General features: G+C 39.6%; 2 protein-coding genes across 3 annotated transcripts; one reads left to right on the forward strand and one right to left on the reverse strand.

Annotated features, from left to right (window-relative positions):
* Positions 1-6,352: 6,352 nt before the first annotated feature.
* LOC115798810 (dual specificity protein phosphatase 13-like) lies at positions 6,353-7,133 on the reverse strand. The gene is given in 3 exon segments (XM_030755782.1): positions 6,353-6,546; positions 6,672-6,889; positions 6,985-7,133. Coding segments are annotated over 3 exon segments (561 nt in total).
* A 1,274-nt stretch (positions 7,134-8,407) lies between these two features.
* samd8 (sterile alpha motif domain containing 8) lies at positions 8,408-12,627 on the forward strand. Of its 2 annotated transcripts, none has more exons than XM_030755781.1 (6): positions 8,408-8,529; positions 9,481-10,057; positions 10,752-10,847; positions 10,973-11,090; positions 11,172-11,322; positions 12,323-12,627. In XM_030755781.1, the coding sequence occupies exons 2-6, from the start codon at positions 9,501-9,503 to the stop codon at positions 12,625-12,627; spliced, it is 1,227 nt and encodes a 408-aa protein (XP_030611641.1). In that variant the 5' UTR covers positions 8,408-8,529; positions 9,481-9,500. The 2 variants fall into 2 exon arrangements, with proteins under 2 accessions (XP_030611641.1, XP_030611640.1); XM_030755780.1 differs by having other exon boundaries at positions 8,411-8,599.
* Positions 12,628-15,309: the final 2,682 nt, after the last annotated feature.

Raw genomic sequence — 15,309 nt, forward strand, 5'->3', positions numbered from 1 at the left:
TCTCCCTGGTAATCTACCCTGCAACCTTTTTTGCTATTTTAACATCTGAATCTCAGCCCAAAATAATTCTGGCACCATATTCTGCATTCCTTAAAGGTTACCCGAGCTGCCAGCACAGGAGGGAGGATAGGACACGGCTTTTTCAATAGCAAGAAAATTAGATCAGTGCTGCTTGCAGCTGAGTTTAAATCTGACTTTCCTGAGTTCCTTCTCTACTTTGAACTGTGTTTGAATCAAGACTTGATCATTCGATGAAAGAAAGTTTCTGTTTGTTTGTGTGTGTTTTTTTTCTTGGTGCATTTAGTGATTGATAGCAGAAGGTTTTTCTTAATTTAGCCTGCAACTTGCAATAAACCTGCAATATTGAAATACTCAGATAAAGTTTAAAAAGTTGAAGAAAAGTACACACATCACAGAAGAAAGACACAAAAATAGAAGCAGGCACATATGCAAACATTTCTTTGTAAAACTTTCTACATTTATTCTGTTTTTTATACACATATAAAATATGCATTGACAAAAAACTGAACTTATGACTTTTATCAGTATAATTCTGTGTAAACTTTTCATTTAAACGCTGTATATTCCTGCTTACTGTGAATGTTTGATTCAGTGAAACATAATAATTCAAAACAGGTAGAAATTGTTGCCTTCAAGCTGGATAAATGTGTGCGCACCTTTGCTTCTGCAGTTGATTTCATGGGCAATCAGAAGACCTGAAACCTTTTCATGCCCAGCAGTGATCAACCGAACTGCCTTGACAAATACACCAAATGAATTTCGCACGCTGTGAACAGTGATGTGTTGAACAGATGCTGTTGGTTGATTCCCTCTTTTCTGAGTTACCTAGAGACTCTACTAAAACGTGATGCTTTGCAAAACACGTTCCATTAGACATTTGGTCCTTTCTATTGTACGAAAAGCCATCTTACAAAAACAAAAAGTAAAGACAAAATCTCAGTGTCATAAACATTCATTGTTGAGTTCTTATCTGTTGTCCTTTTACTTTACATTAAGTTTTTATTTTTCTACAATCAGACTGCCTTTCTGTTAAGACATTAAAAAAAAAATTACTACCTTAAAAAAAATCCCTGTTAGCACATCAAGGAGGAGGTAATACAGCTTAGTCTATTGGAAATTAAGAACACTGGACTGGGAGAAAGAAAATGAATGCTTTGGCAGTCTATTGTTTCATCAGCATCAGTTTTTCTTGGGCTGAGATGTGCATGTACAATACTGTGCAAAAGTCTCAAGTCACCTCTCATTTCTTTATATTTTGCTAGGAAAACATGAAATAGGTGCAGTTATTTATTGAAACGTGCAATCATACATGGAGAGTTTGCACAATTCCATTATTTTGGTGTCACCACCTTTATTCTTCAACATTGTCTGAACTCTCTTAGGCCAGTCATTTCTTCAAGTAGTCTTCAGGAATAGTTCTCCAGGCTTTTTGAAGGACTGCCATTTGTTCCTTTCTCTGTCAAGATGATCCTACACTAATAATCTTCCACAGTAAATTTGGGATCATTGTCATGCTGAAAAATGAAGCTGCTGCCAATCAGATACTTTCCAGACTGCATTGTATGGTGGATAAAATGTTGTACTTTTCTGCATTCATAAATCCATCCATTTTGACAAGATCTTCAACACCACTGGCTGAAATGCAACCCCAAACCATGACCGGGCCTCCACTGTGTTTTATGTTGTACCTCTCTACTGACCTCCTTGGTACATACTGATGATGATTTGAACCAAAACTTTCAAATTTGGATTCATCACTCCATGAGACCTGTTGCCACTGATTTACTGTATAATTTGGCATACCTCAGTCTCTTCTCCCTGTTTCCTTTCCTTATGAATGGCTTCTTGGCAGCCAGCCTATGAAGCTTAAGTGAACAGTAGATGGATTAACTGAGGGGACAGCTGCATCTCTCAGGTCCTGCGTTTTTGAAGGATTTTTTTCCTGTTTCTTAAGGACATGACTTTCAGGTACTGTTCATCTGCTGTTGATATTTTTTTTTTTTTGGCCTGCCTCTTCCTTTTTTTGTCCTCCACTTGTTCAGTGTTCTCATTTTTTTAAGGACACACTGCACAGCATGCTGAAATATGCCAAGTTTTAGGCTAACAGTTCTTCAGGAATAACCTTGCTGGTGCAAAAATACTAATACTGCCTGTCAAACTGTGTCACCTTTGGCATTTTTGTAGATTCAGCTAAAGAAACTGGAACAAATTATCCAGTTGTATATGCTGCTAGTGGCTTCTTTGCTAACTTGTCTGTTATGTGTAGACACAACGTTGGTTCATCCCTTCAGTTAGGTGCCTTTTTATGCTTGAATCAGAAGCCAGTGTTAAATGGTTTGGCAAACAAACAAACAAACAAAGAAAAAAATTCTTCTGAAAATGGTCAGGTACAAGGACTGGACTGAAAATGAGTGAAAAAGCAGCCAACGTGCAAAGAAACACTTTGAAAGACCTTCAGAAAACCTGGAGAACTATTGCTCAAGACCATTTTAAAAATGACAAGACAGCCTGACTCCTTGGAAGCAAAATATACAGAAATGTGAGGTGGCTCAAGACTTTTGCACTGTACTCTACTTGAATGCTTACATGCTTTGCATGTGCTAAGATGCATATTGCTATTAGGCTTATATTTTAATGCTTATTGACTAGCATATTGTTAGGCTCTACCATTTACAGTACAATGTCAGCATGCTTACATTAGCATGTTCATTTGCTAATCTTTAGCTTGTAATACATAGCGTGTTAACTTTAGAGCTAACCTAACATGAACATGTTGACATTTGTATATGTCCCTCTCTAAAATGAAACTGTTTTTTTCTTTTTCCAGAATATGATGCAGAAGAAAATGGTTAAGAGATTTTATCTCTTTCCAGAAAATACTAACATTAATTTACAAATAACTGATTATTTAGTATCATTTGTGCAACTGAGCTTTTTTAGTTTAAGCTGCAGTGCTAATGATAATGTGCGGGCAGCTGAGTCCGATGGAACCAAATTTCATGACGATATAAATTTTTCAGTCTGGACTGTTGGATCAACGGACTGGCTGGCATCATTATTCCCAGAAACCACTGCCTAGTTTTGTGCCTGAAGACGTAAACACCCCTTTCACTACAGGATCTGACATGTTTTCTTTTTCTTTGTCAGCTGAAGATCCAGATCCAACAGCAAAGCCAGGAAATTCCTGTTGGGGTAGATGGCTCTTTTCTGGATCAGCTTCTGCAAAGCCTGTTTGAGTGGGAGATGACGGTAGATCATGAGGTACGCCAAAACCAAGGTCGATGACCGGCTCATTCCCATGATGCAGTGCACCAGAACTTTCCCTGAAGAACAGGGAAGATGAAGGGAGAGAGGGATGTGAAGAAAGGATTAGTGAGAAGCCTCAGACTTATTAATATCATACATGACTGCCCGTCTCATGCCGTGGTCTTCCTTTTTCCCTGCTGCGAGCTAAAAATAGTGCCTACAATTCACTCTTTGTTCATTTAAGGTCCCTTTGCAGACTGGGCCCAACTGTCTCTTTAATCCCAACTCGTCCGCTGCTTGATAGCTTCTTTGAAAAGAGCCATGGTCACAATATATACCTAAATTCTGCAAGGTAAGACTCTTATTATTACAGCTGGCTGAAAATACACTTAAAGCTGTCTTACATTGTGCTGACAGGTGACATTGAAAGGGCAGCGTGGTGGGAGTGGAATGAGTGGGTTTACTGTAATAAGGATTTGCAGAGTTAAATGAAAGATGTGATGTACAGGGATTTGAAAAAGGAAAACTGTAGCACTTGTAATATTATATTAGAAGCCTTGAGGAGCCTTACCATCGGGTGACTTCAGAGCTTTATGAATGAAATCAGCTGCAGGCTGGAAATAAACATCCATAAACATTCTTTCCTCTTGCTTCTCAGCGCTGACATTTTAAACCCAAATCCCTTGTCTTGGATCGATTACTGGTCCAAATGTTTGTTGTATTAAAGCAGTTCCTGACTTTCTCCGGCTCAAGATGATGTCTACCAGCAGGTGTTTATCTGCTATCACTGGACAGTTACCCAATTTAGTGCTTAACCTAGCGTGTAGTCTTACTCGTGCAGAGGGCAGAACAACAAACAGCGCAGCCGGGGCTTGTGCTTTTCACACCACAGTGGGACTGAGATTTAATAAGCCTCAAACAGACGAATCATTCCATAAACAAGCGATAACCGAATGTAATTATGGACAGAATGTTTAAGTGAAGTGCTTATGTTGTGTGACAGAAAGTCCAGTGTAATTCAGCAGTTACGGACCAGAAACAGCACAACAGCTTCATGCAGCTAGTTTACCGCTCCGACACAAATATCATGTGAAAGCAAAGTGGATGAAAATTGAAAAAAAAAATAAAATAAAATTAAGCTCTGCTGGGGGCTGTTCATGACATTGAACAGCCTCTCATGCTGTGCAAATGTCTATTTTAACTCCTCTATTATGTTGCAGGTCAATTTCACCCATTTTAGCTTTAAAAAACTAATTAACTTCTCCCTCGCACCATGAAATGCAATGACTTTTCTTCATTCAGAGCCATGAATGTGTATGTAAAATGTGGATGCAATGATGTGTTGTTGAATACCATTACCAGTGTTGCATACAGAATCAGTCAATAAATGTCTCCGGGTCATTTTTAACCTGAAGACGGTTATTGATTGAATATTCAAAGTGCTGCTTCTCCGTATTGATGGCTGTACAGTAGTGTGTGAAGGCGGGGGGGGAAAATGCAACTGAATATGTACGTAAAAACTTTGATAATATGAGCCATAACTGCTGGGGAAAGTGCAGTTTGACAAGTGACGAGTGTGGTAGGATTGTGCGTGTGTTCCCCTTTGAGCTTTCCAGTTGAGAAGCTCTTTTACAACCGTTTTAAGAGACGCTTAAGAATGAGCTCCAGACAATTCACCACACACTAAGAATTAGCTTTTGTTCTCGAGAACACCAGTAATGTAGAGGGAGATGCTTCTGAGCCGTTGGTGATTCAGGATTTCTATGAAGAGGATTCTTCTTGCTAAGAGACCATTGAAATCAAAAGACTGTCAGGCTGTATTGTCACTTTTGTCAGAGCAAACCCGAAGCACATTGTCACATTCCAAAGACCGGTGTTATCTGAAAAGATCCCCAGCCTGCTAGGTTTTGATGCACACAGTCATCACCGGTGGGGATGGAGGGAGCCCATTATTCCTGAGACTCAGCGGCAAGGTTGAATCGTTATTTATTTATTTTAATGTGCAAAAAAAAGTTAAGTGTACAAAATTCAGAACAGATTTCCCCATTATCAGCCTCGAGGAATGCGAGACGTGCTGAAAAGAAACATGAAGGCTGCTGTGTTTTGTCTCCTTAATAAGATAATGAAACCGCCACCACTTGTGGGAAATGCCAGAAAATAAAACCTTGATCCTGCTAACACTTGGTTTTGAATTTTTTTATTTTTTATTTTTTTTGGATAATTGGATGACAGGTGAATTATGATTCATAAAGATTCAACTGCTAAAACCTCTCAGGAGGTGGTTCAGGCTGCGTTTGACCAGGATGCTTTCATCGTGTAAATGCAAAGTGTCCCGATGTGCCCTTGACAAGGATGCCAGGTACAGCAGAAAAATATATCATTAACAGAGTACATGGTGTTCCTTTTTTTTCTTATCTTTCCCTGTGATCTTTTGCATGACTTTGACCTGCCAATCTTGACAGTGGGAAGAGAAATCCACAAATTCACAAAGATTGCCACAAAATGTGGTAGAAACCAAAGAACATTTGTGACAACTCCAAGAAATCTGCTAACATACTGATAAAAAAGTGTTTGAAATCTGATCAGTTGAGTGTTAAATACTGTATTTGCCACTAAAGGGAAAGCAGAGTGCACTCCAGAGTTTAAAATGAAAGTTTTCTACAAGTTTTTTGTGTTTACCAAGAAAAACAAAGCCAAAATTGAACTGTTTGAAAATGAACATGCAGTGCAGATTAATTTCACCTGCAGCACAATGGATAAAAGTTTCTTCAACACAATGTTAAGGTTAAATAAAAACTATATCTAATATCCTTTAAATTGATTCTGCCCAGAGGAGAGTTCATTACATTGATCTCTTATTAAGAGCAGGGTCGATATTGTACAGAGAGCCCGCATAATTCAGATCAAACACAGCAGCAGAGTTAGGGGAAATACATTTGATTTGATTCCATTCCTGAAACAAACTGATTAAAGTCAAAGCACAATATCTCCTTCAACTGACAGTCACCAAGTCTCTCATTTGTCTGGAGAAAAAGCTGCTTTGAGGTTATGTCCATTAGAATGTCTTCATTATTTTGAAGTGCGCTCATGAAGTCTTTTGCAGCTTCATATCCAAAGCACGAAGCTGTTTAAGGAATCCTCTGTTTGGGAAAATCCATCTGTGCTCTTTGACCTTGTCGATTGCCTCCAGTAGTGTGTAATGCTGGTGGATCATTAGGTAGGTCAGGACGAGGGAGGCAGATCTGCTCACTCCAACAGCACAGTGGACTAAAACTCGAGCTGGAGAAGAAGGACAAGAAAAATATCACAGTGAGCATAAAGCATGTGTTCAAGAAGGGATTTTATTCCGGAAAAGATGAGTGTGAGGTCTGCAGAGCCTGACATTCAACATGACAGGTATTTACCACCAGTCGTGTCAAGTGCATTGCGAATATACTCAGCACAGGGAAAGAAATATCGAGAGAGGTCAAACGACGGTGAGTCATCTGCAGGCACTCCATAATAATCCACGGTGGATCCATAGAAGTCGTGACTTCCCTGACAGTGCATCTTCCCATGAGCTGCATTCACAACATGAGTGATTCCCAGCTTCCAGAGACTGTAGCGATCATTAGCCACTGACCTGCAAAAAAAAAAAAAAAACAAGCAATCAGTCTAACTGGAAATCTAGTGCTGATTATGTTTTATAAGCCATCAAGAACAATATCAAAGACTTACATATCTCCAATGAACAGATTGGGCCAAACTTCATCCACATGATTACCAAACCTTTTACCTCCATGCAAAACCGTCTCAAGGTCTTTGATAGAAGGAGTGGCAGGAGAAACTATCCTATCTTCCTGCAGATTATACATTGTTGACTACATGCATATACCTACGTATGATTTATTCTCTCAACATTCATTTTCAAACTGTAGAGGCTTCACTGTGACCATGCTGGTAGCCACTGACAAGGACAGGTGTTCCTGGTCTAAAATTAAAACAGTGACCTACCTTACTCTAAATGTAGGTCAGCTTTACATCTCTAAATTTGTATTTATTTGTTTTTTTTAAAGCATGTTTTTATGTTCAATCATAATTTCCAATTTTGTGGCTTTCAATTGCAAAAAATACACAGTTGTGGTCAAAAGTTTATATCTACTCATCATTGGTGTGAATGTCATAGTAATTTGGGGCTTTTAATGATTCCTTTGAGCTGTTCTTTTCCCAGGGTGAATGAATGCACAGCAGACATCTTTAATGACTTTAAAAAACAAGAACTGGTTGCACAAGTTTGAATTTATTCAGGATTTTCTCTAAACCACACAGAGTGAAAAGCATACATACATACAGGCTCGTGTATATACATACACTCACTGAAATATTTTTAATAAGCAGTGCTGAAGGTTCTACAATGTCTTTTAACTTGACAAGGCCAATGCCTATTAACTTCTTGTTAATGATCATGGTTGACTATAACTTTTAGTTTCTCTTTGCCAACATAAAAAGCATTTGATTGACCAATACTCAGAACAATAGGAAAGTCCAAGGAACTGCCATAAACTGGAAAGTGCTGGAACATCAGCATCACTGTCCTCAGTCCATCGCCATGGACTGAGAGGGTGCTGTGCAAGAAAGAAGCCCCTGCTCCAAAATTAACTAAAGTTTTTAGCTTCCCAAATGGACATGGTAAATTACAGTACTTATGGGGAAAAGTTTTATGGTCAGATGAGACAAAATGATGCGGTATTTGACCACAGTGACAAGAGATATGTCCCAGGCAGAATTATGCCAGAAGCTTAATGGCTACCAAAAGCTCCTGGCCGGGGTGCAACTTGCTAATGGACTGTTAACTAAATATTTGTGGGGGTGTATGTATATATTTGAGCCTGTATTTTTTACTCTTGACCCTGTGTGGATTAGAGAAAACCCCAAATAAATTCAAATTTGTGCACCCAGTTCTTGTTTTTTAAAGCAATTAAAGATGTAGATTCATATATGCACCGTGCACACGCTACCTGTAAACTTCTGACCACAACTGCATATTTATTTTTTGTCATGAGTTAAATGCAAGGACGATGTAGTACCACCTTCTCACCATAAAGTGTCACTGTTGTTCAGCCACAGTAAAGCTTTTTTTTTTTTTAAACGTGCGCCACTATTCTGGACATTACGTCCTTGTGTTGTCAACAGGACTTCTAGCTAGCGCAAAGCCTGGACGCAATGATGTCCAGCAAACTCGTGTCACTTCAGGAGACGCTAATAAGATTTCTTCTGATTCTTGTAAGATGCCACTTAGTCAGTTAGCCGAATAGATAAATTCTTTGTCATCTTCTGTTACATCTCAGAGCTGGTGAGTGACCGTAGAGCACACGCATTGATTGAGCTAGCACCATGGAGCTAGTAGTCTTTAGCATAAGCTGAATTAGCCCTGTGGGCAGGGGGTTCTAGTGAAGAAGGACAGGATGCTTTCGTTGGTTTTCATGTTTATCTCCAGCGTACTTGTCTTTATAGACTGCCAGGACAGGTAGTTACCTGACAAAATACTGAAAGAAGTTAACGTAGCAATATACTAAGAGCTTCTGATCCTCATTTAAATGTTAGTTAGTGATGTATATGGGTTATTGCAGGTGGATTGTAGTTACTGGACAACATTTTTTTCAAGTATTTTTTTACTTAACACAGAAATTTTAATATTGTGTGTGGATATCTTGGCAGTCCTGAGAGCAGACTTGTGATCCAGTGTTTATTTCCACTGACTGAATTTAGAAACAGTAATTATACCTTTTAGAGAGAGAGAGTGTGTGAGTGTTGGGAGGGGATAAACCTTACAAATCATCCATTAACTAGCACCTTGGGCTTTAATTGACTGTTTGGCCTGGAGAAAAATGTGGCTGCTCCTTCAGTTACATTTTTAGGGTGTGGTTTCCATTGTGCTTTAGGAAATCCTTGTCAGTGCTTGCCTCATATGACTGCATAAGTTGTGAATACCCAGCTTTCCTGTTTAGCTCAGGGTTTGTCTTAAATTTGTTTATCACCTATAATTTTGTGACAAAGTGAATGTATTTTCTGTCTGCGTTGCAGTCTTGCATAGTTTCTTTGGAGTTAGTACTGCTGATTCAGTGCAAATAAAGTGTGCCTTAAACTTCTCCTGAAGATTATTTTGCTTGGTGGTTTGAAACCCAATGAGGAACTGATACTGCTGAACTGATATATGGTTGTTCCTCTGTCTAGCCTTTTGGCATCAGGAGGAAATGACCCAGCTGAGTGTCCGTCGCTGGACGCCCAAGCACGTTGCAAAGTGGTTGAAGGAAGAGGGCTTTTGTGATTATGTGGACCTGCTGTGCAACAAACACCGACTAGATGGCACCAGTCTGCTTGCCCTCAGTGAGTATGACCTCCGCTCGCCGCCTCTGGAGCTCAAGGTGCTGGGGGACATCAAGCGGCTGATGGTCTCCATTCGTAAACTTCAGAAACAGAACATTGACGTGTTGGAGGAGCTGGGTCTTCCTTTTGATGGCCACTCTCCCACGGGCTCCGGAGGCAGTTTGGACTGGTTGTGTAACGGAGACCCAGGCAGAGACTGCGACAGCACTGACACAGCACCGGTGGGAGAGGAGTACCACCAGTACACTAATGGGAAGTACAAGCAGCAGATGCGGCGCCTCGATCCAGAGTACTGGAAGACAGTGCTTAGCTCTGTCTACGTGGTGTTCGTGTTTGGGTTCACATCGTTCGTCATGGTCATAGTGCACGAGAGGGTGCCTGACATGCGCACATACCCTCCACTGCCAGATATTTTTCTAGACAGGTGGGTGTAATTGCTCACAGGGGATTTCTTAAATCTTCATAGAACAAAAACAATCACCTCTAAAATGCCACAAACAGTACTGTTTGAGCATCACAACAAATTGTGGACATTACAACTGCCCTAATTCCTCGTAGAGTGTTTCTATTATTGTCCTCACCTACTCCTGATGGGCTAGCTGAGGTTCAAAGAGACCTTAAGGTGACCTACTTTTGTTTATTACCAGCTTTGGGGTTTTCATCTACCAGAAGAGCTGATTTTTTTTTTTTTTTTTTTTTAAAAGAATTTCCAGTGTGTGATAAAGCATTCTGAGGCAAATTGTTCAGGCTAGTTAAAAATCTTCTTACATCAACAGCTCAAGTAACTATTTGGGGAGTTAAATTAATCACAAAAGTAAAGGTTTTGAAAATATGTAAAAATTTGAAAAAGATTGTAAAAGATTTGAGCCACTGTGAGAAAGGAGGAATATAGCACCCCTCACACTGGTGTATTGTGGATGATAAACTCTGACAGTTGTTAAAAAGAAAGGCCATCTTATTTTTAGATAGCCACAGGTCATGCATTGAATTGTTTAGGAAAACCAGTATGCCAAACCATTAAATTGATTTCCTGTCATGTTTAAGATTTTAAGCAAAAGAAAATATATAAATCATCTGTTTACATGTTATTTCAGCACTGATCTTTTCCTTTTCCACAGTGTGCCTAGAATACCCTGGGCATTCGCCATGGCCGAGGCATGCGGCGTGATCCTCTGTAACATCTGGCTACTAGTTCTGCTGCTGCACAAACACAGGTAGAGACTCAATAGTCTCTCACCACAGTGTATTGTCATCACATCACTAGCTGTGCTCAAGGGTTCCAAGAATGTGTCAGCAGCACAAAAAAACCTCACGTTTAACCGTTTTTCACTACTTGTAGGTCGATCCTTTTGCGGCGGATGTGCAGCCTCATGGGGACGGTGTTCATGCTGCGCTGCATCACCATGTTTGTCACCTCCCTGTCTGTTCCAGGGCAGCACCTGCAGTGTTCAGGAAAGGTAACGCATGATGACTTTTCCTCATGTATCAAAGCTCTCTGAAAGATCACAGTATTAACTGTTTTACTTCTTTCCTTCTAGATCTACGGCGACATGTGGGCCAAACTACAGCGAGCTGTGGCCATCTGGAGCGGCTTCGGGATGACGCTGACAGGGGTTCACACATGCGGCGACTACATGTTCAGTGGCCACACTGTGGTCCTTACAATGCTCAACTTCTTTGTCACAGAATGTGAGCAGCCTCTGTTTCTGTTTTCACGAGAACAAAACAAACTTTTATGTTAAGACGAGATGAAAAGGCCTTGAAACAACTAAGAACTAAAATTGGCGAATGATGAATGACTCCAAAAATAATCCCTAAAACCCTGAATGTTGTAAATAAACATTTTAGATATTACCTAACACATTTCAGGGAATTTGCATGTTTCTAGATTATTGGATTTCAAATTATATTAGTCCTGGTCACAGATTCAGATTGCTGATTTATTAATTTGGATGATTTATTAATTTGGATGGATGTCTAAAAAACTGTTAATATTAGTATGATTGTTTTAACAGTTAAATTCTAATTTATCTGGTCACATATCGACAATAAACCACTAAACACACACAGTGAATAAAACCCTCTAATAGTAGCAAATCATAAGGGAGACATTGTGACCATATTTGGGGACAGTGTCCCTCTGTTGCCATCCAGTGTCCATCCCTTGTACTGCAAGTACATTTTAAAGCTTAGATTTTCTTAGTCTGGACCTATTATGATTGTTTTCATTTACATGTTTTTATTCTTGGACTCTGAGTGAAACTTTGCATGATTCGTCTCCACTTCCACTGTCTGTAACAAGCTGTTTTAGCGCCTCTTCCTGTTGAACCAACCTTCCTTTGAGCCATCTTTTTTCCCCGATTGGCTGCCTTTAGCAAACAGAAGGTTTGAACAGCAGGTATGAGTAGCTAAGAGCTGTGTGCCTGAGATGAGCCAAAAGCAGGAGGAAAAAAAATCTGTGAAATTGAGAATGTCGAACAGTCTGAGCTATTAGCTCAAAGGGATCACTTTCACATAAGTTCATTATTTAAAACTTTGGCTGTGTTTAATATGAGTGTCCGCTATTTTAGCAGTATGTGACTGTAAGTAAGGAAAAACGATAACAGGACCCCTTTAACAGGCTTAACAATTTACCACATTTCAGCACGGAGTTACATAAAGTGCTCAGTATTGTTCTTTCTTCTTTCAGACACTCCGCGAAGCTGGAATTTTATTCACACTTTGTCCTGGGTCCTCAACCTCTTCGGCATCTTCTTCATCCTGGCTGCGCACGAACACTACTCCATCGATGTGTTCATAGCCTTCTACATCACTACCAGACTCTTCCTATACTACCACACTCTGGCCAACACTCGGGCTTACCAGCAGAGCCGGAGAGCTCGCATCTGGTTCCCCATGTTCTCCTTTTTTGAGTGCAATGTCAACGGGCCGGTGCCCAATGAGTACTGCTGGCCTTTTTCTAGACCTGCTGTGCTGAAGAGGCTGATTGGATAATAACCAGCCCGCAGCAGTACTGTCAGACACAGACTGTGTTGTTTGGTCTGCTTTGTCAAGTTGCCAACCAAGGCGGTGTGCGACAAAGACGCCTGATATGATCCACACAAAGGCCTGATGGGATACACAGAGCCATATCCTCTTAAATTTTAGGATTTAGCTCCTAACCTGCTTTCACTATCTTTTTTTTTTTTTATATATATTAAAACAAAAACCATGCAGAGTTTCTAAAATGCCCCATTGTTGCAGTGGAGACATGTGATACTAAACGGATATCATTTTATTTAGCACGAGTTGCATTTTACAATACGATGACATCTGTTACAGACTGTAAGAAATCCTCATTAGAAAATACATCTAAACCTTTACAGGAGACCACTGTTTTCTGTGTAGGTCAGCAAATGGATGGAAGGAGTTCTGATAATATACACTGACATCTGTCAAAGCAATATGTAAAGACATATATTCTGCCGTATAGCAAAAATATTTTGTCATGTTAAGCAACATCTTGTTTAGTCTTCTGCATTCCTTGAGATCACTCAGACATTTTGACAACATTACTGACATCCAATGAATCCTGTGTTTTTCAGTGTTCACATTGCCTGCTTTTTTCCTGGAAAGTATTCATTCAAGGAAATGATGTTATCAGCCAAAAAGTTAGAATCTAATTTTGTCCAGCTGTCTTAAATATAGTTCCATTTGCCAATTACCTTTGAGTGTTACTGTGAAACGCTTCTCTGTGTAGAGTTGTTCCAAAACATTCATGTTTACTGTTGAATATGTATAGTTTTTTAAGATGTCCTCACACAGTGCAAACGACTAGATTAAGACCAAGTACAGCGACCTTTTCCTGATATTAATCGTTCAATGTTAATATGTAGTAAGCGGATGCTGAAATTTGTATGTACTTGTTTATATTAATTTATTTCATTTTATAAATGTCATTAGGTATTTTTATATTCTGTGTACAAGGTTGGAGCGGCGTGCACATAGAGAAATATGTTTACAGTTGCTTCGAACTCTGTGTTCGTTGGAAACACGATGTGTTATTTAATTTTGATTTTCCAGCTTGTCCTGTACATTTCATTGAGTGCATCTTTAAGAGATCATTGATAAATCATTGCAGCATGTTAGAAACATGATTCAAAGTGGAATTAATAGTCTTAACACATCCTTTCAGTGATGAAGTAGGATGTGTTCATGTGCTACTGCGGAGCCACAAAACCTCTTGTTTCAGCAATCATTTCCATCATTAAAGAGCTGAAATGGGACTGTTTCTGCATCCTTTTTTCTTCCCCCCACTTGCTGCATGACCACGTGAGGAATGTGCTCTGTCGATGCAGATGGAGAGAAACCGGCAGCTACCTTTTAATGTGCATTTTATTGTTAAAAACCACTCATGGTGGATCAAGTGCCTGAAACTACAGTTTACTTCTTTCTACAATTATTGTATAATAATGATGTAACCGGAGATTACTAGTTAAATGATATCTTGGAAAGCCTTGAACTTGGTGGTGTGCACACCAATATAGAAATAAATAACTAATACTGAAAGTAATGCAATTTAAAATAAAACTAAAAAAAGTGGAAACTAGCTGCAGCTAAACTGAATTCCAAAAAAGAAATATTAAAAAAAAATGTATTTTTTAATATTAAGGGATTGTATTTGTGTTGTATTTCCGCATATTGTCTAACTCAATGAAGCCTTTTAAGACTGTGAGCTATGAAGAAATGTATAATTGCATGTGCTGCATATGCACTTTATTAGGTACACCTTTCAAGTACTGGGTTGAACCCACTTTTGCCTTCAGAACTGCTTTAATTCTTTCTGGCACAGGTTCAACAAGTTGCTGGAAACATTCCTCAGAGATTTTGGTCCATATTGACATGACAGCGTCACAAAATTGCTGCAGGATTGTCAGCTGCACATCCATGATGTGAATCCCGTTTTACCACATCCCAAAGCTGCTCTGTTGGCTTGAGAGCCAGTGGAGGTCATCTGTGTACAGTGAGCTCATTGTCATGTTCAAGAAACCCCATATTATTTGTTCTTTGTGACATAGTGTATTATCCTGCTGGAAGCAGCCATCAGAAGATGGGTACACTGTGGTAAGCAACAACAATACTCAGGTATGCTGTGGTGTTCAGTTGGTGTTTAAAGTACCAAGAAATATCCTTCAGGCTGTTACACCACCATCGCCAGCCTGAATCGTCTAATTTTGGTGAGCCTGTTCAAATTGTAGCCTCAGTTTCCTGTTCTTAGCTGACAGGAGTGGCACCCGGTGCGGTCTTCTGCTGCTGTGGCCCATCTGCTCCAAGGTTCAACATGTTGTGTGTTCAGAGATGCTACTGTTGCCTTCCTATCAGCTTGAAGCAGTCTGGCCATTACTACTCAGACATTTGGCATCAACAAAGCATTTCACGCACAGAATTGCTGGTCACTGGATATTTTTTTTCTTTTTCAGAGCATTCTCTGTAAACGATAGAAATGTCTGTGGGGAAAATCTCAGCAGATCAGCAATTTCTGAAACACTCAGGCCAGCCCATCTAGTATCAACAACTGAGCAACATTCAAAGTCCCTTAAATCACCTTTCTTCATTATTCTGAGACTCATTTTGAACTTCAGCAGGTTGTCCTGACGTCTACATGTGAGTTCCTGCCTTATGACTAATTAGATGAAT

The sequence above is a fragment of the Archocentrus centrarchus genome, chromosome 19 (assembly GCF_007364275.1).
Source record: "Archocentrus centrarchus isolate MPI-CPG fArcCen1 chromosome 19, fArcCen1, whole genome shotgun sequence".
In the NCBI taxonomy this organism is placed as follows: Eukaryota; Metazoa; Chordata; class Actinopteri; order Cichliformes; family Cichlidae; genus Archocentrus; species Archocentrus centrarchus.